The following is a 23595-nucleotide window of genomic DNA, read 5'->3' as shown; positions in this document are numbered from 1 at the left end:
CATGTAATGCTGATTTGCTGAATAATCTCATGTTTTCCTTGGGGCTGGTAGGCCTGGGAAGAAGTTTTATGCTTCTGCCTTTACTATGAGCTTTTCCTTTGCAGTGTGAAGAGACCAGTTTATAAAGAGTGATTTAGAAGAGCATTGTTAAAAAACCTGACATTTTTCAGGCTAAAACTTTGTGGATAGTCAATATTGACTGACTTTAAAAACTTTAAAATTCTTGAAATGCATTTTCCATTTTGCTTATGTATATAGAGATGTTTTTCCAGAAAAAAAGAATTGGCACAAGAGGAGCTTCCTTTTACTTCATTAACAAAGGAAGCAAATGAAGCTTCCTTTTGGTGCCTCTGGGAGCTGTAGATTTGGTTAACTGCAGGTTTATGGAAAGCTGGGTACAGGCACACTTACAACACTATTTTGTACATAATATGACCTAGAATATACAGAAGTACTAAACATCACTGGGCTGGGTAGTTTCCATCTTGAATAGGACTCAAAAGCAGAGCCTAGGAGAGTGAGAACAGTCAGAGGTTGCTTTTGCTATAAAGGTGTCCTTAGTCGTACAAAAAACTGAAATTTCTCTCTGAACTTGAAGGAAAGTTGGTGAAACTCTGTTTTTTAATTTTTTATTCAGGCTCCTAAATTTTTAATGTGCCTTAAATTTGGGGTTGACATGCAGCCTCACAGCATTCATCCTCAGATTGATTTAGGGTGTTGGACCTGCTTTTAAGTGGAAGTTCTTTGAAAATGATGAGGCCTGAAATGTGCTTCTCCTGCCTCTCCATTCCCATGGAGGATGGCTTGCTGAATCTCCTCCTCCCTCTTTAATTCCCCCAACACACATGTTCTCAATTACTGCCTGCATTGAAGCTGCAAACATTTCTTGTGCATCTAACTTTCTATACTGAGTATTGGAAATATATTTTAGCAGTTTGTGAGAGAACTGTTATGTCCCATGCTGGGAAAATTGTGTTTATGGTTCCTATAGGAAAACAAGTCCACAACAGATTTTCTGTTTCTTCATCCTTCTTGGAGCAATATTGTAAGAACCTCTTACCCCCAGTGCATTGAGCATGGGTTGCTCCCATCTTTGAAATAAAAAGCATATGCTCTGCAGTCTGTGTTTTTCATTGCTGTCCACAAAATAATCACTGGGTTTTGGCTGATCACAATAATATCTACTATGAACCCCAAATATATGGGTTTGGATGTACAGCAGCATTACATTTGATGAAAACTCAATTGTTGGAAGGATTTTAAAGTCAATATTCTGCAGCAGAGGGCATTAAAGGAGTGTTAGTATAATGCCTGATTTGGAAGGGAAAAGGAAATGGGAGTTAGTCTTTGTTCTGATAGGATAATCCTTCAGGATCCAGGTGGTATCATGTGTCCACAAGCCTTTGTTGTACATTAAATCATACTTTATTTTCAGCTGTCAACCTTAGGACCCACACCCACATCTGTAACATGTTTCTCAGTTCAGATTTTGGGTTGCAGAAGAGAATTTTGTGGTTGAGGAAAATGCAGTGTTGTACTCCACCTCTCTCTTGTGCTGAAAATTAGTTCAACTCTGACAGTGATCAGGGATATTGTTACTGCTGTACAGACAAAGTTTTTAAAGCACAGTTACCTTCTGCCTAAATAAATTATGGGCTTGTTCAAATGGAAAAAATTACTTTTGCATCTCATCTGTGACTAAGTTAACTCACAATAGAGGGGCCCCTGAGAATGCCTGCACACAGGGAGAGCAAAGAGAAAAGAGGAAAAGGTGTGTCTGCATCAATTAGTTAATTGTTAGATAATAAATGAATACTCTTTGCCTTCCCACACAAACTAAACCTCTTTTTCATTTACTTCAGAGATTTGCTGACAGCATTCTCTCCCAAAGCAAGGAGCTCTTGCCATTTGATGTAAACACTCATTGACTCTCTGTGGAGATTTGAAAAATTGCTTTCCTGTCATTAACAATGATAAATCTGTAAACAATATTGTTAAAGATGCTGGGGTGGCAGGCATCAAACCAAGGGGAACAGATTAAAGGAATTTAAGAAGTGATGTACACTTTTAGTTATGCTCTGTACAGGCAGTACTGTACAATGCATCAAATGTAGTTTCATGAAAATTATTTTTATAATTCTTGATGAAATTTAAGGATTTAGGGGTTTTTGCTATTGCTCTGCTGCTTGTCCTGGGGTGATGTTGCACCAACTGAGGCCCTGCTGTTTCTGATGTGTTGCTTTAAAAAATGCTGGAGGAAAAACAGCAATAAAACATGAGCAAAGTGCCTGAGATGCTCATTTAATTCCCATTAGCACAATAAATGTGAATATGATGAGGTTTGTTTTGGTTTTATATCCCTGTGCTTCTCCACAGGGATGGTTTAGATCTGTATCAGAAATGGAAGCTGAGTCATAGGTTGGCCAGGAGGACCAGAATGGGGCAGAGCATTTGATCTGAGTTTCTGGAGCTAACACTGTAACTCTGGCAATTTTGGAGGGAGGTATTTTTTATTGGCGGTCTGTTGGTTTTTTTAAGTGGATAGGAGTCTTGCTTCATTGTCCAATTTCACAGAATCACAGAATCACAGAAATTCTAGGTTGGAAGAGACCTTTAAGATCATCGAGTCCAACCCATGTTTTAACACCTCAACTAGATCATGGCACCAAGTGCCACAATTTGTAAATCCAAAGACCTTGCAATCTATATTAGCAGACTGAAACAATTCCTGATGTAATTTATGGATTTACCTGAAAGAGAGAGAACTTTCCTGCCTGCCCTGCAGGCTTGGGTCAGAGCAATGGCCACAACTCCCCTGCCTGCCCAGGGCAGTGTGCCTGCAGCCATGGGCACTGGATCCTGTAACCCAGGGGCTGTGTTGGTGCCTGCCCCAGCCCTGGGTGCTCCCATCCCAGCAGACACAGAGGCTGGGAGCAGAACCAGTTGCAGGGATCTGGCTTGGCAATGGCAGCCTGTCCTCACACAGCTGGCTGCAATGACTGGAGGAACATGTTATCTAAGGTAACTTTATCTTTGGGGTATTTCTGTTATAGGCAGCTCTCCTGTCTCTTGGGTCTGAGGGCTGTGACACTGTCATGCTTCCAAGTGTCTTCATCCCCTCTCATATTTATTTGTTCCTAATAATTTTTTTCTGAAGGTGGAGAAGGATGGAAAAGCTTTTAAATAACAGGGTTTATGTTCTCAGAGAAGAATGTGCTGAGAGGCCTTGTGAGCAGTTTTCTATTCTCCCCCCAGGTGTGCTGGGCTAAGAGGATGTTCTTTGTCCTTCCTGCATGTTAACAGTTATTATGGTTCCCACAAGTGTCCAAGCTGCTCCCACCTCAGTAAATTGCCCAGAGTTTGCATTTCTTGGCATCCCCATTAAAGCTGGAAGTTGGTTCCTACCCCAGCTCATTGCTTATGAGGGGTGTTTGCTGTTACTTCTGGCAATCCTGTGGTTTGCAGACTAAACTCCAGCTCTGGAGCCCCCAGCTGCACCCCCTGCCTGCTGTATGAGTGACCGAATTTCAGCTCTACAGCCCAATTCCACTTGAGTTTCTTCTGAAGGAAATAGTAGGTCAGTGTAGCATAGGCAGCACCTCAGCAGTCTTAGGATGGCCATGGCTGGTCCATGTTTAAGGCTTTTGCTGTCCCTTGATGCTGGCAATGCTGTGCTGCTCTGGTTCCTGAAGACACTCATGGCCTGCTGCAGATGATATGTGCATCTGCATTTTCTCTTGTGCTATGGTTCACCTTCTGCCTAAGCTTGCTTTAAATTCATTTTATCCTAGTATTGAGGTTCCAGGTATTTCATTTTGACATAAAGAACAGCAGATGATTTTCTTACCAGTCTCCTGGCTTTGTGGAGCTGCACAGCACCCTGGTAGTGTTCTGCTGCTCTGCACTGCCCTGGCAGGAGCTGCAGAGATGTCTCCAGTGGGGAAGTCCTCAGAGGCAGTAGGAGGGATGATGTTGGTTTTGATCGTCTTGAAGGGACCTCCAGTTCCCATTTACAAGAAGTGAGCATGGAGTCTGTGGCCAGAACTAGAGGGGCCCTGCCTCCAGCCAGGTGGAGGACAGGGACAGTCAGATCTGCTGGACTGTGTGGATCTGTGGCACATCAGAGCCACAAGCACATACAGCTTTAGTTGACACTGCTGCACAGTGCACCCTGATCCCACCCAGATGGGTAGGGGCACAATCCAGCTCCATTTCTGTAGTGACAGGAGGATCCCAACTCTGCTGGAAGCTGAACAGAGCCTGACTGGAAATGAATGGCAAAACCAGCCCATTGTGCCTGGCCCAGAGAGCCCCTGTGTCCTTGGCATAGATGGGCTCAGGGGAGGGTATTTCAAGGACCCAAAAGGGCACTATTGGGCTTTTGGGAGAGCTGCTGTGGAGAGAGAGGAAATTGGGCTGAATACCTTGCCTGGTCTCTCAGAGGACCCTTCTGCTGAGAGTGAAGAGCAACAGGTAGTGATTGCTACCACAGCAGTGCTCTGAGAGCAACACTGCACCAGCTGGGACTGTGGGACCCCATCCATGGAATGAGTGGAGAACTGGAGGATCAGGGAGTGCTCAGCAGGACTTGCTCACCCTTTTAACAGTCCTCTATGGCCTCTGTGTCATTAACAGCACAGGTGTCCTTTACTGCTTTCCAAATATGTCTCACAAGATGGTGCAGTGAATCTTCCTCTTGTCATTATTTATAAACTGCAAAAAGGATCACCAAGAATTAGATCATTAGCATGTGTCTTATTCTGTGATAAGAATATATATTGTCATGATAACATACAGAGTGAAGTGTACAAATCCCTCCTCATCTCAAATGGGAAGACAGCCTGGAACAAATCCCAACAAATTATGTCTTTCATATTCACACAGATTAACTTGCTGCTACTGCTTCTAAATTTCTATTCCATTCAACTGCTTCTTTACAAACTTCTGTGTTACTTCCAGACATTGCATTTGACTTCCTTGAATGGCATCTAGCCATGGTTTCCTACGTGTGGGGAGACCAGCTGCTCATATGCTTCTGGAATGAATCTTTTCCATAGGGCAAACAGTTTTGTAACACTTCACCCTGCTGAGATAACAATTAATTAAGCAGTTTCTTTATAAATAAGGAGGTAGGACTTGTGGTATTCGTTAAAGACCATTGTCTGTACTGAACTTTCAGATGACCCACAGCAGTATTCCCAGAAACTTGTGCTCTGTGTGTGACCCAAAACAAACAGAAGTCACATTCATCCCAGTATTACCACTCTTGTGATCTCAGCAGACCTGGGAGACCAAATGTCTGGAGGAGACACTTCTGGTGTGGACCTGCAAGCACAGCCAGGCACTCCACTTTCCTGCTCACTTCTCCCCTGGAGACTGCAGCAATGTTTGCAAACTGAAATGATGCTGTTGCTGCATCCCGTAGGCACTTCCCTGCTCTGTGCAAGCTTGAGGATTTCTTCCATACACAGTGTAAGCTTTGCAGTTTCAAAGATCTAATCTAATAATAGATTGGTCTACATTTGTGGCATTGCCAGAAAAAGGCATATGTTGTCAGGCAGTCAAAGTCAGCAACAGTGCTTCAGTGGAAATGTGCTTAAACACTGAGAAGGCAGAAATCCAAAATAATCCATCCAAGGCTTGGCTATTAGGAAACTAAAAATACTGTCTTCCTACATATAGGCTTTCCACATGTACTTAGAGAAATACTGTTTGTCTGATGGCTCAAAATTATTAAAGGGTAATTCTTTTCCTTTCTTGGATTTGGTGTGATAATGGAAGATGCTGTTGGCATTCAGCTTATTGAAGTCTGGTTTAAGAGGAAATAGAAATTATTGAAATAACTCCAATGGAAGAGGCATGTGTAGTGTAATGTGGGGGAGAGAGATGACATTGAGTTCTTTTTTCCTATCACACAAGGTTTGCAATTCCAGTTTTTCATGTCTAGATTTCCTCTGGGAAAAGAATGTATCATTGGCTTGAACTAAATGAATGTATACCACTGGTCTTCTCTATGCTGGTGAAAGACTTCACTTTTAAATTCAGATGGCTCTGTGGTCCTGACCTTTTACAGAACTGCACTGAGTTGGGGATTGGGCTTTGAGGTGCTGTATGAAGATATGAGGTTTTGACATGAGTTCTGAGGCAGCAATTATGGGATTTCATGTGTATATATCCCTTAAATATCAGCATATTTAGATGTGTGGCCAGAAAGTGGCATCTGTCACAATCATTCTTCTGCTAAGGTCAGTGTGTGCACACAGACACATATTACTGTTCTAGTAAAAAATTCTTCCATAAATGCCGTGGCAGATCAGGAAAGGTTAGGTTTTTAATATTAATGTTTTCTCCTTTAGGACCTCTAGTTTCTCAGCATGCATGTGACTCAGTCAAACAAAGAGTTTTATTTCAGTGACTTCTCCAGGGAATTCACCCACTGTAACAAATACTTCTGCCTGCTGGTACCCACCTGAAGCAGCATCCCAGAATTCCTTTTTGCCCAGCTTGTATTATCCCATGCACTGGTAGCAGCCTCCTGCAATTTAGAAGTGATGGTAAAAAAATTGAGCTGCTGCTATTTTCTGCTTCTTTTGGCACTATTCCTGGAGAGAGTTGAGTTGGTAAATGTGGCTGTCACAGCAGCTATTACCAATGACACAAAATAATTAAGTTGTGGTTTCTGTTGTGGTGGGGCCATGTCTGTATTTTATAATGCTCTGTCTGTGCTAGGAAGGAGTGTTCTGCCTGATTGTTGTGATGGATGCTTCCAGGAAAACAGGACAGGTCTCTAAAGACAGGTTGTCTGATGCTTTCCATGTACATGAAATCCTGTTGGTTACATGGCAGCCCACTAATTGAACTGTGTGTTGTTTCCTCTCAGTTTTCTGATGAGGTGATGAGGAGGGCAGCATCCATCTCATTTTTCTCCCTGCTGCTTTTGGAGGGGATAACTGCTATGTTTGTTCTTTTCAGCCAGTCAAAAGAATGCTGAACCCAGGTTTTCATCTAATTCTTTATGAAATTAATGCTTTCATTTTTTGATGTCTTGAGCCACCAGTATGGGATTCCAGACTTTCAGAAGTCTTGAAGACTTTTGGACACAGATGCTCAGCAGTGCTGAGAAGCCCTGGTAGTCCCTGGTTCTTGAATCCTCCTGAACTGTGCTTCATGCAGAAATTACACTGTAAAGATGCTGTGAAATCTGGGAGCCTGGAGAACAATCTCTTTCTTCTCTTTTATTTTTAAGTACTGGACTTTTCCTAGTATTTAAAATATTTTCTGTATGTTGTCTCAGATAAATTTGAGAGTATTGTAGTGTAACTGTGAAATCCTACTCTTTGGTTCTTAGAGACATATGCTCTTCCTGCTGCACCCAATTTAGAGGGAAAAATTTCTCCTGGTCTTAGGCAACAAACACAGTCAGTCCATGTGCTCTGGCATTCTCCTGGAGGAACCAGGAGTGCTGTGGGTGTCAAGGATGCTGGCCAGACTGTGCTGATGCTTTGCTGTAGGTGAACATGAGCTTGCAAAATGTCATGCTGACCTTCCTGCCATTGCTGGGAACCAGCTAGATAGAAACTGGGTTTTTTTCAGTAGATGTTGATGTACATATGTTGGTGTGTCAGGGGAAAAAAAAACCTTTTCAGCTATATGTGATGTTAAGCCTTAAGGCTGAAGCTTTTTTTGTTTGTGTGTGTGCAGTGGAAGAATCCCATGTCACATTGGATTTGTATCTCCCGTTAGAGGTGACATTGTGTTAAATGGTGAAGGAGCTGGGGGTGCTGCACTGCACATGGCCTGTGATAGCAGAAGATGGAGCAGAACAGAGGCCACAGGGGTTGGGCAGGGGGACAGCTCAGCCTTGTGTCCATTGGCTTGATGGCTGCCACCACTCTTCACCAGGAGCACCCCAGGAAGGGGAGAGGACCAGCTCAGGAAATTGGGAAAAAGCCAAAAACCTCTGAAGGAGCAAAGAAGAGATACTGGGGCGTGGTTAAGAGGTTAGATGTCCAACCTTGATAAGGCAAGAAACTTCAGTGGGCAAAAAGGTGCACGTGTGAACCATGGAAATACTTTTGGAGGTGCTGGAGTGAGCAATCAGTGAGCAAAGTTTTTTGCTCTGTGTCAGTGCAACACAGCAGGTCCTGGATGTGATGGGAAGCCTTAAGGGATATGGTAATTAAGAAAAGTAACTAAGAACTAAGTAATAAAAACAATAAGAGTTTTACCAGCTTCATTGTGCATAGGCAGGCAGAAGGGAATATGGGTCACACAGTATGAGCTACCCAGAAATAAAATCCAGGTCTGTTAATGCCTCAGGCCTCTCCATAAACATCAGACTGTGACTCTTTCCTTCAGCACAGCTTGGATGGGGAAGGATTTCCATTTTAGGTGGAAGATGAGGCTCTGCTCAGTCCAGGTGCTAATCATGTTCTCCTGCTGTTTGCCTTTGCCAGGTGCAAGTTCTTCAGCCTCACAGAAACCCCTGAGGACTACACCATCATTGTGGATGAAGAGGGCTTCCTAGGTAAGTGTCAGCACGTGCCACTTCTGTATCCAGCATGGGGTGGATGAGGAAAACATGTCATCTCACTGAGACTGTAAACCAAAATGTTTGTAAAACAAGTCTGTTTGTAAGTGCTGGTAGTGCAGCTCTGAAAGGTGCTTTGATCACTTAAGCACACTGTCTCTGCTGCCATGCTGTACAAGGCAATTCAGACATGGAATATGAATATATTTGAATGCTGGAAGAGGATCACACACAAGTCTTAAAGAGTAGTTAAAGCAGGTTTGAAAAAGCAAAACCCTCTGCATACAATTGCATTAAAATGAGCTGGCCTGTGTCCCCAAGCCTCCCTCAGTATAACACATCTTGCATTTCCAGCTTCTGTGAACCCCTGTCTTTGAAAGGAGCACTTCAATAGTTTGTATCATCCCTACAGCCTGCACAGTGCTGTGGAGTTTGGGCTCCTTTGGCTCATCTGTGTAAGCTGTGATTTATCCCCCTTTCCTACACCCAGCTCTCCCTGTACTAAGTGTGCCATCTTTGCCTGGGTGGCTGAAGGGGTCAGTGGTGGAGTTGGTTGTGTGTCACAGAAGGTGGTTGGCATGTACTTGAGAGCTGCAGATTCTTGGCACTGTGCAAGAGCTGATGTAGAGAATGGTTTGGCTTTGTAAATGGAAATAGTTTGTAATAACCTTTATCATGTGTGGAGGTTTTGTTTGTAACTGTGTTATTGAGGTGAGGGAATGAGGAAGTGTTGGGCAGCTGTTGTTATTTTTGTTCAGTTACTCCTTCTGTGTTTGGAATTAAAAGTCAGAGAAAATTCCTTAAAATATGAAAAAAGAGGATTTCATTCCTGAATAGGAGTTAACTCTTGAGAACCTTCTTGTGACATTCAATGGTTTTGTAATATCCAAACTACAAGGAGAAAATTTGAAACGACATCATCTTTATTTAGTACAGAGTTCGATGATCAGTAACCTTGCTGAAGCTGGTCCTTTTCTGCTTCAGGAACACTCATAAACATAATAGAGCAAAGTACATTTTAGATCAGTACAGTGGTACCTAAAGATTTTAGTAAATTAATTACTAGGCTGAGAATGCTGAATGGATCTTTCCAGCTGTATCTGTTTGTAATTTGGGAGTTTTGAGGTTTGATTGAAACTCTATGCCATGTACGTTTGATCCCAGAAGACGTGACAGAGGGTTCTGCTACCAGAGTGTCCCTTGTATTTTTTTAAAGGGCATATGCACAAGAATTTTACTAACAGTGGTAGTGTCAGCTTTTTTTGTTATCTGTGGCAACTGAGGAAAATCAATTCTAATTTGGTTTTGCCATGATAGTAGGATGCAGAGCCTCCCTCTAACAGCTTCATTTTAGGAGGAGACAGTTTCTGGGTTATTTTCCAAGGAGCACAGCATGAAACCCAGGGATTCTCATTCTTAGGAGGGAGTCTGTGTTACTGAACCTGCAGGTGGGATGTGCCAGGGGGATGCCCTTCTCCAGCATCATGTCTGTGTCTGACATCCATGGCACTCATTTCTCTACCCACTTGGCATGACACAGATTTTGTAATTCAGTCACTGGTGACAAGTTGAATTGCAACTACTCCTGTAGAGCCTCCAGCAGCCACACTGCTGTTTATCTCCCTGAAGTTATTCTAGCTTGAAACAAAGGTGAGCTCAAGCATTTGTCTGGCTCATCTGTACTGAGGCCTGTTGCACTGTGTGCTGTTGGTTGTGCTCTGAGCAAATCCCAGCTCTGGCACCACCACTGTCCTCAAGAAGCTGCATGTCCCAGATTGTCTCTGTGAACCAGGCAGTGCTGCTGCTACTCAAAGTCCTCTCTGGATCTTCTGTTGCCTTGGCTCTCTGTGCTACCTGTGCTTGGTGCTGAAAGTCACAGTGCCCATGTACCTTCCTGTGTCTGGTTTGGGCACAGGACATCCCTGTTTTTTTTTTCAAATACACTGTGTGCAGCTGGGCTGCTAAAGCAGGGCTTTGCAGGAGACAAGATCAACGTCCAGGCAGTGCATGGGAAGGAGGGAGAATGCTAAGGCCATCCTCTGCTACAGCGTGGTGTGGAAGCCAGGTGCAAAACCCAACCTGTAGTAGTGTCACAGAGCTGCTGGCTTCATCACCTTTTGTGTGCTTTCCCTTGTAAGTGATGATCTGCTGGTGAGACCTGTGTACACCACATCCTGCTGCCCCTCCTGCCACAGCCCCCATATCCTGTGGGTTTTATCCAGCCCATGTTCTTCTTTATGAATTGTCAGCACCACATCCAAAGCTTCATCTCGGGGTTAGCCCTGTGTGCAGTTCCATCCCTGCTCCTCAGTTCTGTGTGGTGTAAGCTTTTCATAGTCTGGAGAAGTGCAGAAGTCACAATCTAGCTAGAAATGTCTCAGCAAGAGAAAGTTCACTTTGTATAGCCTGTAATCAGCACATGGGCTTGAACAGAATCAAAATCTCTGAGTTGCACCGTCCCACCTTCTTACAAAACAGTACCAATTATGTCTGCCTCGAGTGCATCAGCTGCCTCTTGTCCTGAGTAGTGAAGTGCCAAATTCAGCTCAAGAATTACAGGGTAGATGTGCACCTTTGATGAGCAGTTCAGATAGCAAATCCAGCAGTAAATTATTTCCTTTTTCTTTCCAGGTAACTTTTTTCCTTGCAGTCCTTAACAAACTCAGTGTAAGTCTCTGAAGGATAGGTTTTTCTGTGTGGGAAATGAGAATCTATCTTTCTCAGGCACCTGTGTGAATTTCTGCTGCAGCAGAAATGAGAAGGTTCTGTTAGCTGGCATCTTCCATGTTAGCCAGGCCCTTTATCCTGCACATCACAAATACAACTGATGGGAAAAGAGCAGGCTGAAGAAATACCAGCACTTCCATCAATCCTTGAGGTTAACACTAAAAGCATACTGACATGCAGTAATCATTCTTAACTATTTTGTCAAAAAATCCCTAGCCTTGTTGCACTGAGAGCAGCATGTTGGGCTGGTAAAGCAGTTGTTCTTTTTTCTCCCCAGAAAATGTCCACAGTGCAAAGCTGTAACCTGCTTAAGCATTCATTGTGCTGAAAGGGAATGGCTACAGCCTAATTCTTGGCTTTAATTCCCTGGTGGTGAGGTGGGGATTATATTTGCACAGAACCTTGTTTGTTCCAGTGGCTGTTTCTTGGGTTTTGGCCTGCTAATGAGAAAGAATTTTATTCAGCAAATAACCCAGAGATCTGTGCACAGAAAGCTCTTTTCCTGGATACTGAGATGAACTAGGGGGAGAAGTTTGACCATGGGCCCTCCTTCATGAAGACAAATGTCTCAGCTAGTGGGGTGCTTGGATAGCCATGGATGGTCCTGGCATTTATCCCCCTGCTGCACAGCCAGCCCATGGCAGAAAGGTGGAGTGGCTGCTGCTCCCTGAAATACAGCAATATTTGTTTGGCTGGTTTGCTTTTTCTCCAAAGTTGGGCTGAAAGCAGGAACTGTTTGTGCGTGGGCAGGTACACCATGGCCCCATGTTCTCTGCATAGTCTGTTCCTTTTTCAGAGAGCAGCAAGGACAAACTCACTGTCTCTGGGAAGCTGCATGAGCAGAGCTCCTAGCCTTGATGGTTCCAGTAGTCTGTGTTCATCAAAAGTTTTAGCTTTTACACACTGAATTGAAACACATGCCATCACACCTGGAGGCAGCCATCATCTTGGAAAGCCCGTTTATATGCACTGGGGACATCAGCATAAATGGTGCCTGGGACAGTCTGTCACCCAGGTGAAGCTGTCCTGAAGAGGGATTATTGTAAAGCAATGTGTTGCTAACATTTTCAAGGTGAGGTTACTGCCTTCCCAGCCTTGGCACTGGGTTGGTGTCCCTTGTGTGCAATCTCTCATGTATGCAGTGAACTTTGAATATATTGAAAAAGAAATCAAGTGCTAGGGTCGAGGGAGGAGTGAATCACTGTGATTTTCAGATTGGTAAACATGCATATTCTAGGGAAATTTGGGGTGAGGGAAACATATCACCTTCATGTACTCTGGTCTTCTTTCTCCTAGAACTGGTGAGCCCATTTCATGTAGATTATTGCAGTCAGCAGACCTTTGGTCCTGGCTGATCTCTTCTGGATCAGAACCAGAGAGGAAAAGCCATTTCAGTACTGAAGCAGCAGTGAGAAACATCCTTCTGCGAGGCAGATGCACTGTGTAAACACAGAACGAGACTCTTGGTCTCCTCACACTGAGGCTCATCTGCAAGATGGGCATGACAGTCCTTCCTCAGACCTTCCTTAGCTGCCTAATATGGTTAATAACTTCTCTAGCCAGGAATCCATTCATTGACACATTTTTTAGGAGGAGATTCTTAGTCTCAGCTCATACTTCATAATAAATTGTTCAGCACATTAAAAATAATGGAACTATTTGAACTAACTCAGCTAGTTATAGTGGCAGAAAAAAATTTCATTCTAATAAGAAAGGATAAAAATGAAAAAAACATCTTGCTGGCAGTGCTTTGTTTTGATAACCATCATCCTCAGACACACCTGTCTGACCTTGGATTCAGGACCATCACATACTTTAGTACCACATTGAGTTCCTATTTCAATAACATCAAAATGGTAAATTGCTTTCAGTGTCCTCTCTCCTTTTTGTATATAAACTGGGTGAGAAAACAGCTTATAAATAAGTCAGTCCAAGCTCAGAGCCCATCTAGCTAGGAGCAATCTTTATTTCAAGTTACAGAGGGAAGCAAGCTAATAATTGCATCTGGTTTTCTGAATATTCCTTCAATAACTATTTTTATTTTATTTCTGAGTGCCCAGTGACTAGGCCTTTGTATCTGAGGCACAGTGGCATGAGCTGCTTGCTGGCATTTATAGTGTTAGATTCCTCCCCCGGATGGCCAGGAGTGCCTGTGGTTGCTAGGCAGAATGTGTTTTTCTCTACTAAACACTTGTACAATCACTCTCTTCTCATCTCTGTATTGGCTAGACTATGCTTTGTCTGGGGTTTTTAGGTTTTTAAATAATGTTGTATTAATGACCTAAATTCAAATTGAAATGTGGGGATTTGATTACTGCCTTATTAGAAATACGTGCTTGGTTAGGGAGGCTTTTCCTGCAATGCATCTCTGCTGATATAGATCAATAAACATTTTGGGGCTCTGTGATTATGTGGGATTTCTGCCCTCTCCCAAGAGGCAGTAGGTTTTGGTGGTTAAAGCTTTTGGGGGAAGGGAGGAAAATGAGAAATAAATAATATTGCAAGGTCTGCTTTGTGTCACATGGGGAAAGGAACACTTCTTCTCAGAGCTTGTATGTGAGTGGGTTTGCAAATTTTGACAGCATATATTATTCCTTATGTTTGTAACCTGCCACATAAAGTCTTTTGGTTCAGTTTCTCTGCTCACTCCTATTTAAAGAAGTACTGCATAAATAATACATATTTTTCACTGTTTCCTCCAGCAGATGGGTGTGTATTGATATCTATTTTTGTTTCACAGCCTGTGGTGAGAAAGCCAAGACTTCTCTTCCTGAACTACTTGACTGGCCATGATTTCTTCCTTTAAATTTATTACATCTTGGCTGCTTCCTAGTACTTTCCTAAGTCCAAGATAAATGAGCAGATAGATACCAGGGTTCATTTTTATCAACCCTTCTCATAAATGCAGGACCTACAAAGCTTTTCTGACTGAAACAATGGAACAATTAATTGAAATTTTAGATCAGGATGCAGCTCAACAGAAAAGTAGCAGCCCTCCTTATTTTTTTTTTTTCACTAAAGAGCATTTGACCATCTATCTACTTGTTCTTCCACTGGTGCATTTCTGGTTTTTTCTGAAGGGTGGACTTAAGGGGAGAGGGTGGCTTGCCTTGTTTGTATTGGAGTCTGTCAGCTATGAGGAGACACGCCAGGATGCTAAATGTGCAAGGAAGGGCCAAGGCTGAACACGTGCTCTAAGACCTTTTGAGGCATTTATATATTGTAAGTGCTGGTAAGACTGTGATTTCTTATCTTTCCCTACTTTCTAAGTGAATTTTATATGGAGCACTTTGTGAGAGATGGGTAAGTGCTGTTGCCCCCTGTCATAGGTGGAGAAGTGAAGCACAAGGAAAGCTGAGAAATCAGTGGTACAAGCAGCAGAATGAGTCCCTTTTCCCATGGCTGAAAACACTCAGCCATCAGTTCCCAATCTTGCTAGCTGTGAATCTACTTTACATTTAAACCCTGCTTTTCTCAAGTTCACAACCTGGGCAAGGAAGTGGATTTCCTCCACCTTGGCATCTCATAAATGCTATGGCCACAGTCTAGAAATGGAATCTTCAGTAGCCCATGGAAAAAACAGTCTGTCATCATCTGCAAGCAGAGAAAACATCTCTTTTGTGGTAATCATTGCAAAATTCCAGTGTGCAGCACTGCCCAGGGCTGGTCTCTGAGTGGGTTTGCCAAATATTCTCATGAGTGCAGGAGATGCCTCAGGTTTCTTAAGGATCAGCAGTCATTCATCAAGGTGAGAAAATTTCTGTTCCTGACAGGCTTGGAGGATTCTCCTGATCAAGTGAGATTGGAAAACTAAACAAACTTAAATCCTGTCTGTACCCAGACAGAGACTCTCAGGCCCAAAAACTTCATCAACTGGTGCCAGTGATCAGTCTTTTCCAGCTTTCCAGGTACAAAAACTCCAGAACTAATGATGATGGATCAAGGGTAACTCATAACCCCAGTGCAATGTGTCTAATTGTTTGATTTTCACTAGAATCAGTTGGAATCCTTCTGACTCTAGAAATTCGGACTGATGCATGTGCAAACCAGAAGTTCTCTTTTGAAGAGAATTTGCTTGATGCTTTGAGCTAGTTCTTGTGCAGTTAAAACAAAGGGGGGATGTGGTTATGTGAGGTCCTCAGGACAAGGTGAGAGATGAGAATTTAAGTCCTTGTTCTCAGAAGGCTGATATGTAATATAATATAGTATTATATTATATTATATTATATTATATTATATTATATTATATTATATTATATTATATTATATTATATTATATTATATTATATTATATTATATTATTATAGGATAGATCAGAAGGCTAAACAAGAATGATAATGAAAGCTCGTGACTGACTGCTCAGAGTCAGCTGATGGTGATTGGTCATTAATTAAAAACAATTCACATGGAACCAATCAAAGATGCACCTGTTGGTAAATGATCTCCAGACCACATTCCCAAGCAACCAGGTAATTGTTGTTTTCATTCTTTTCTGAGGCCTCTCAGATTCCCAGGAGAAAATCCTGGGCAAAGAGATTTTTCAGAAAATATCATGGTGACAGGTTTTGTTCTTTGATGCAGAATTAAGCTGATGGTGACACAGTGGCCAACCATCATCTTCTTCGGGCTTTTGGACTGATAATCACAGTCTAGGGTTTGTGGAAGGGCTTCTCCAAGGGCAAGTAAACCTTTCTCAAGGGAGCAGCTTTGCTGTTGCCATCACAAAGGTGAAGGCACAGGGAACCAGAGCACCATGGTGAAGCTCATAGGTTTGCTGCAGGCTTTTCTGTTTCACCTTGGACAAGTCTCTAATTGTGTCTCAGTTTCCTCATCTTAGAAACAGAGATAACCCAATTAAATCACCTCATAATAGGTCTTGTAAAGATTAATTAGTAAACATGTGAAATGCTTTGATAATGTGACAGGCAAAGGCCATTGTAAATAATAACTGAAGGAGTTTCTGTCCCTCAGCATTCCCTTTTACAATGGGTGCACTTGCAGCCTAAAGAACAAATCAGGTCTGTAGTGGAACAGATTAGAGATTATGGCAGGAAAAAATACCCTTTATGGGGAAAGTTACGTAATCTTTTAGAAATCTCATATTTCAGCTTTTAATCTTGCACAGGATTAAGATTCACAACATCAAGGTTACAGTCATACAATTAGGAATTTAGTGGCTCCATCTTCAAGTCTTGTTTGAAATGTAATTATTTACTCTATGCTGTCAGTCCAGTGAAATCTTGTCTGAAATACTGTCTTAAAAAAAAAAAAAAAAAAAAAAAGAAGAAGAAAAGGTTGGGGGTTTTGCTATTTTATTTGAAAATGCAGAAAGAATTGTAAATGTGAGCCCAACTGCATTGGTTCTTCTTTTGATATTCCTTTATTTCTGTGGGTGTGGCTTTTCAGTGGAACACTCCACCTGTGTCCCCTTGGTGGCAGTGACCAGAGCTGTCCCCATTGCCTCTGACTGTCTGGGCTGGGCCCTCTCCACCCCTGGCTTGCAGACTCTGTGAGCAAAGCCTTTGCCAGGAGTTTTTGATACACAGGGAAAGTTTTGCCAGGAAGTGGGAAATCTGCTGATTTCTGCAGTTCCTGTTACTGGACTGTCAGAGACAAAACCCTCAGTTCTTTTGGGCTGTGGATCCCATTTGCTCATGGAACAGGGGGAGCAGAGGCTGCCATGCCAATGCTTTCCTGGCTGGGAGCAAAAAGCCATGGCTGACAGGCTGGGAAGGACCCAGCTCTTGATTATAACACAGAGATGGCACTCAGGAAATCCTGTACAGGGTAAATGCACCCACAGCCATGCTCTGAATACATCTTGAGCCAAACTTTTAATCTTCATTGCTTGTCAGTAAAGAAAAAAGCCAGTTTTTGCTCCCTTCTTCATTCTCATGAGCAAATGTCAGCTTTTGGAGATTGAATCTGGTTTTAATTTTCCAGGTTTGCTCATTATTAGTGCTGTGCTATCCTGTGAAGAGGAAGAAAGAGAGCAGCCTGATTTCCTGAAAACTGCCCAGAGCCTAACCTGGATTTGCCCTCCCAACCCAGCTCTCCAGTGAGAGTGGACATAATGATTATTTTTGGAATCTACCTTCCCATGTTCCACATTTTTAGCCAAACATAATAATGATGCTTTGTTTGGGAAGTGTATTCATACTTCCTCTCTTATGAGACCTCTGTGAGGTAAAAATTATTTTCTCCCACATATGAGGAAACTGATAAAAAGGAGACCAAATTACTTGTTTCAGATCACATACATACTCTGTGGGACAAATCAGATTTTGCCTTAATTAGAACCCCAAACTGACTTATCTACTTATCTGCACTTCAAATCAGACTTTATTTACCACTGTATTGCAATGACCTGAATATGTGTTCTGAGACAGTGCTGTGAAATTGTCATTTCCTCATGATCCTCCAGGTCATCTTTAGGGAGTCTGCCATCCCTCTGTGTCCATGGCCAGGTGGGAGCTGTGCTGACACATTAGAACAGCTTTTGTTTACAGACTTGACCTTCCTGTGCAATTCCTTTTATTGCTGGGTCAGTGTCTGGCCTGCCAAGAACTTTGTCTCTTTCTCTTCAAATCAGACTTTGATATTAGTCTGAGTTTTTTGTTTTTTGCAATAGAAATTACAAGTAGAAAGCTATGAAAGGAGGCCACCAGAAAGATTTTCCCAGGTGGGCATTTTTGTGCATTTCACAGACTGCACCATTCTCACTGGAAATGCACTTCCCCTTTTTGTTTAATTCCTAAAAATTCTTAACCAGCTTAGTTTTTAGATTGCTGACAAAGTTTCAAGTTACAAGGATTGTAAGAAAAGAAGAAATTGAAATGAGATGAAAGCAGGGATTTCTGTATAAGCATTTCCTTTTATCGGTCCTTGGTTGTTCTCTTAGTAGAAACTTGTAATGGAACTCTTTCCTCAGGAGTGCTGCTGCTTTCAGTGCAGAGAAGGCAGCCTTGTGATATATGGATTTGCAAGTTCAGCCCCTCAAGAAGGACCAGTGTTTGTAATCCTATGGCCTGATTGCAAATGATAGTTGCATGCCCTAGTTAAATGTTGAGTCCCTTGGAAAGCAGAGGGGATGCTTGTCAGAGTCAGGATTTCAGAGCTGGGCTATGTGTTTGTACAGCTTTATTTAATTCCAAGTTACCCTTGGGTTATTTAATTTCCTGACAGCTGCAAAAACAGTGTTCTCAGATAACAATGGTTTCTAATTAGGCAATATGCCTAAAATGGTAGAATGTTTTATTTTGACCATGACACTGATGTTTTGTATGCAGCTTGAGGATGAGAAAGTTGAGCAAGTTGGACTTGCAGCTTCCTCTGGCAGAGCTGTGTCTCCTGTGATCCCCAGTGAATAATGCTAAAGGCATGGCCTCTCCTCTGTCCCTGCACTTCAAACACCTCTCATTGTTTTGGGCTGTGTCATCAGTAAATCTGCCTTTCAGCTGGAACCACCTTCCAGAAATATGTTTTATCAGCACAGCAGGACTGGCATGACTTGCATAGCTGAGGCTACAGAGCATTCCAGGGTGAAGAAAGCAGTGAGCTTTACCTGTAACTGAGGAATTTAGCTTTTTGGGCATTTTGTTACACTGCATAGCTGCCCAGGTGTGGCTTTTATGGCTCATGCACTTAGTACAAAATCAGTGATAGAAATAAACATACAAGTCAACTATTCTTCAAAATAATTTATTCAGTTTAGAAAGGGTGTTAACATAGGTTATCTTAATTAGATTCTGACATGATTTGTGCTTGTGGAAGGTTTATGCTTTGGGCTGTGCTATTTGATGATCTCTAAATTCCCTCCTGTGACAGCAGAAAGTGGCTGTTGGCAGGTCTGTCACCTTTAGTTCTTCTTAGACATCACTTGAAGTCTTGAATCTAAAAGAAAACAGGTAATTCTGTTCTGCTGTTTTGCTCCCTATTTTAATTCTTTTCCAGAGCTCACAACTCTGACAATTCCCATATCACTTCTTACCACTGCAGAACTTTTAAGTTCATTGTTTAAGATCCTGCTCATATAACCATGATGCAGAATTGCACCTCTCATAAATCAAATGCCTACTTAAAAGTTTTGCAACTTAATCAGGGGTTTGCAGACCTGAGTCAGAGTTTATCCCTGCCTTTCAGCTGAGCACTATTTTCATGTCCTGTACCACTGACCAGGCACTCTTTGGAAGGTTTCTCTTTGGATTCTCTTTAGCCATTTGCTTTTAGGTGCCTGATCCTGCTCAGATACCATAATACAATGAAAGAGAGATTTCTGCATCAACTACAGTGTAAATAACAGTGAAAAATTATTCTCTGTAATAATCTGGCCTTACCCAGTTCTTTTGAGGTGCTGGTGTCTTTGAGAGAGCTGTGGGTGTTGGCTCAGATTGGCTGGTGGCTAAATGAGCAGTGTGTAAGGAGGGTGATCTCACACCTCAGTGTGAGATCAGCAGGGATGGGAGATGAGCAGGAAGTTTTTATTCTTCTTTCCCCTTTACAGTTTCCTACCAGTCAGTAATTGAGGGATTCCTAAATTACAGGTTGAATCTGCATTACCATAAATTAGTTACCATTTAGTCAGTATACCAATCCACCACAAGAGTTGTCTAACCCCTTGTGAAGCCTCTTCATTCTTTTGGTCTCCATGGCATCCTCTGTTAGCACTCTGATAATTTCACTGGGTTTCAGGTGTTGTCTGTTTGCACTCTAGCATGATGTCTGTGGTCTGACTCAGTTCTCCTCCCAACACTTATTAAGGATCTTTGAGCATCAACTTGTTGTTTCTCACAGAATTATCCACAGTATCTCCAAGACTCTTAGGAAAGAGGATAAACAGAGCCATAAAAATACAAAATAACAAAGGTTGTGCCAGGTTATCCTGCAGATGTTCCTTCATGGAGAACTGACTACTTATTGTTATTTTTCTTAAAAGTCCAGTGGAAGATCCTAACTTTCTAAGACAAATTCTGCCTTTTGATGAGCTGTTTCACAATGTATCTTCCCTTAAAATCCTTTCTGTGACAGCTGTATTACAGTTATAGTGCACTTAACAGAAAATATCCAGTAGATTTTCTCATGGTAGAGAAGAATAAAATCCTAAAATAAGAACAGTTTATCCCCAGAAGACAAATCAAAACAATTACAATATGTTTGGGTTCATACCTCCCTCTGTCTTTCCCCCTCCCTCTCTCTATGAATGTGCTTATAAGTTTGAATCATACAGTACATAATCCTAAATCCTGACTAGAACCAAAGTTAGGTATAAGATGCAATGTGCTTCTTCAGAGATGCAATTAGCTTCCTTCAGAGTAGCATAAAAACTCAGGTTTATATTCCTCCATAATCCTTCTCCAAGATTTCTGCACACCATGTAGGCACAGTGGTAAACACGTTCCCAGTTCTGCTTGTCCATTTTGCTTTGGGTTTGCTCTCTCTGGGATTTCCATCACCATGTTCTACCAAAACATTCTCATGTTTATTTTACAAGTTTTACCAATCCCTCTTCAGTTCCAACTTCCATACTTCCACATTTATTGAATTTTTACAGTTGGACAGAACTGTATCTCCACAGTCGCAGTCTGACTTTATTGTTTGAGTTGGTTTTGGAGTACATTAAATTGAAGAGGTTGATAAAATGTGAGAGGTGGCTTCTCAAGGGCTGGCAGTGTCAGCAGCACTGGCATTGTGGCTGACAAGCCCTTGGAGGGTCCCAGAAACCTGATTTCTTTATCTTTGTGTCTTTCACATTGCTGAGCAGATTGCCAGCACTCAGTAACTGTTAACCTCTGGAGCCCTGCTGAAGTAACTGTATCTGTGAGGGATTTATTTCACAGTTGTTTTCTTCTGCTTCCCTGGGCTTGGTTAAGATGTTTATTTACTCAAACACTTTGAGCTGAACTTGTATACTTAGGAGTTGCCAATTAAAATATATATATATGTGTGTGTATGTGTATAATATATATATATATAAGGCCTATGTATGTAAGTGTATATACCTATATTTGTATATATTTATTCAGGGATAGAAAAGATGTTTAAGAGAAATCATTTTTAGCTCAACTTTTTCAAAAACCTGTCCTTAAACTCTAGCTTAAAACTGAAAAATATGTTGGATTTTCACTATATAATATATTTCACTATAAAATATGTTGGATTTTTCACTGCCAGGACTAAACCAAGTTTTTGTGTAGACGTGGGCACTGTCATCCATAAGTGAGGCAAGCCGAGTAGAGCAGGGAATCCTCAGGAGCTTGATGACAAGTTGTGTTCTGACCTCTTGAGTTCCGTTGTTGTACTGCTGACATCCTCAGGTTTTAAGTTTGGTGAATTAGGTGTTTTGTTTTGTTTCTTTTAAAAGAATTGAGCTTTTGGAGAAGTGGGATGAGAATTTATGTGGACCATCATGTGGATAAACCTCTGTTGGATGCCTGTTCTTGCATTTTAGCCAGTGAACAAAAATAAAGTAGCCTCTTAAACAAGCTCTGTGCTGTTTGCAGCAGACAGGAGTGCCTGCTCTGATGGATGTTTACCATGGTTTTTCATGCTCTAAATAGAGCAGATAGAACTTTTCTGCCAAAATTCATTTTTAGAATTTGTATCAACAAACTCTTGACCTAGATGAGTGCTCCCAACATGCCACAATGTGCCTGGTTTAGTGGCTTGTATGTACCTTTCTTTACAAGGTAATGTATTTATGAATCCAAGAAGGAAGGACAATCCATGAAAGCTTCTCAGATTGTCTCGGATTACCACCCATTTGGATGAAAGGAAACCACAAACTGAAACCAGTTTGCTTTCAAAAGTGCAATTTGTGTATCTCATAAACATGAAGTTCAAAGGAACTGCAGAGTGTACTTCACCAACCCCAAAGGAAAATACCCTTGAGAACAGGAGGTTTAATAGCTCTTTGTGGAGTAATGATGCATCTTTAAGTCATTTGCACCCTCTTAATTTTAAGCATATTGAGCTGGGTTTTAGCAAGCCCCTTGTGCCTGAACATGGCTTCAGTATCCAAAAGATGAGGACCCCTTCCTGTCCTGCCCCATTGTCTTGGTTCGGAAAGACAGAAGTCTGCTGAGGAAGGCAGGAGCCTCCCCTGAAATGGAGAATGTAAACCCTCCCCACCCCTCTGAATTGCTATAAATTTTAAATTAAGGGGCTCTCAGGCAAAAATATGGGAGCAGGAAATAACAGTTCTTTAATAGGGAAGAAAAAAATAAATTATAAAATAAACAATGCAGTACACCAGAACAACACTAACAGAGTCAGAACCCAACCTGACACCCTGTGGGTCAGGGTGTTGGCAGCAGTCCCATTGGAATTGTGGCTCAGCCCTCCTGCAGTGTCAGGGGTGGTTCTGCTGGAGCAGGGATCCTGTAGAGAAGGATGGATTCTTCCTCTGAAGATCCAGGGGAAGCAGAGGCAGCTGCTGCTCCTCTGCAGAATCGAGTGGAGAAGCTGTGCTGGTGTTCCAGAACCTCTGGATTATAGCTGGGTAGGAATGCTTGGCTCCTCCCTCTGGGCTCCCATCTCCCAGTGGGATGCTGTAGTTCTTATCAGCCATGCAGTGACACTCAATAGCTGTTATCAGCAGGTGTCCCCTCCCGAGGGAGGTGTGAATGTGGTCACTCAAAGAGAGAGATAAGGCAAACTGCCCACTTGATAAAGGTAATCTGCCATATAGATGGCAATTGAAAACATCTTGCATTGCAATCTTCAGCACCCATAGAAGTGAGGAAAGGCAGGTGGATGAGGTTGGTTCTTCACAGGGGAGGAGGAGGGCATGAGCAGATGTCTTCTTCCCACAGGAGTGTCCTTGGGTGGCTTGGTGTCACTTGGGTTCTGTGACAAAGGGCATTGATGTTGTGTTGGCAGTGCAGAACACTGGGTTTGGAGCAGGGGCTGCTCTATACATGACACAAGGCATGGTTGGGGTACTCCTTGCAGACCATGCAGTGTTTCAGATGATATTTGTCACTAATTCTCAGTCCTTACCCAGCTCCTCTAAAAAGCCACTTCAGCTGAGAAGTTTGGAGAGAAATTTACTGGGGAAAAATCCAGCCTGTTCTATAGAGATTCCTGTGCTTGAGTTCAGTAGGCTTTTGATGGACTCTTCCAGACTGGGGTACTTTTGTTGTCAGTTTTGATTAGTTGGGCTCCTGGCATAGGGTGCAGTTTGCTTCCTTGTTTGAAAATGGAAAAGTGATGCTTTGAAGGCACTCAGTGGAAAATTGGGTAAAGGAAAAGAGTTAAATACAGCTTTTCATCTGCTGCTTTACGTGGGCTTGAATTTTTTGTTTCTTTTGTTTTTCTTGCAGTGAGCTCAAGGCAGCTCC

General features: G+C 42.3%; 1 protein-coding gene across 6 annotated transcripts in view; it reads left to right on the top strand.

The window, feature by feature from the left end:
* The window catches only part of CASTOR2 (cytosolic arginine sensor for mTORC1 subunit 2), a 120056-nt gene that overhangs the window by 54602 nt on the left and 41859 nt on the right, over window positions 1-23595 (top strand). For all 6 annotated transcript variants that reach the window (XM_026796290.2, XM_026796288.2, XM_005491760.4 and 3 more), the window contains exon 2: window positions 8457-8527. In XM_026796290.2, coding sequence (XP_026652091.1) covers window positions 8457-8527 — 71 coding nt within the window. The remainder of the gene's footprint in view (window positions 1-8456; window positions 8528-23595) is intronic.

The sequence above is a fragment of the Zonotrichia albicollis genome, chromosome 22 (genome assembly GCF_047830755.1).
Source record: "Zonotrichia albicollis isolate bZonAlb1 chromosome 22, bZonAlb1.hap1, whole genome shotgun sequence".
NCBI classification, from domain to species: domain Eukaryota; kingdom Metazoa; phylum Chordata; class Aves; order Passeriformes; family Passerellidae; genus Zonotrichia; species Zonotrichia albicollis.
Note: the sequence above shows the minus strand (reverse complement) of the source record. Positions and strands in the feature narration are given on the sequence as shown.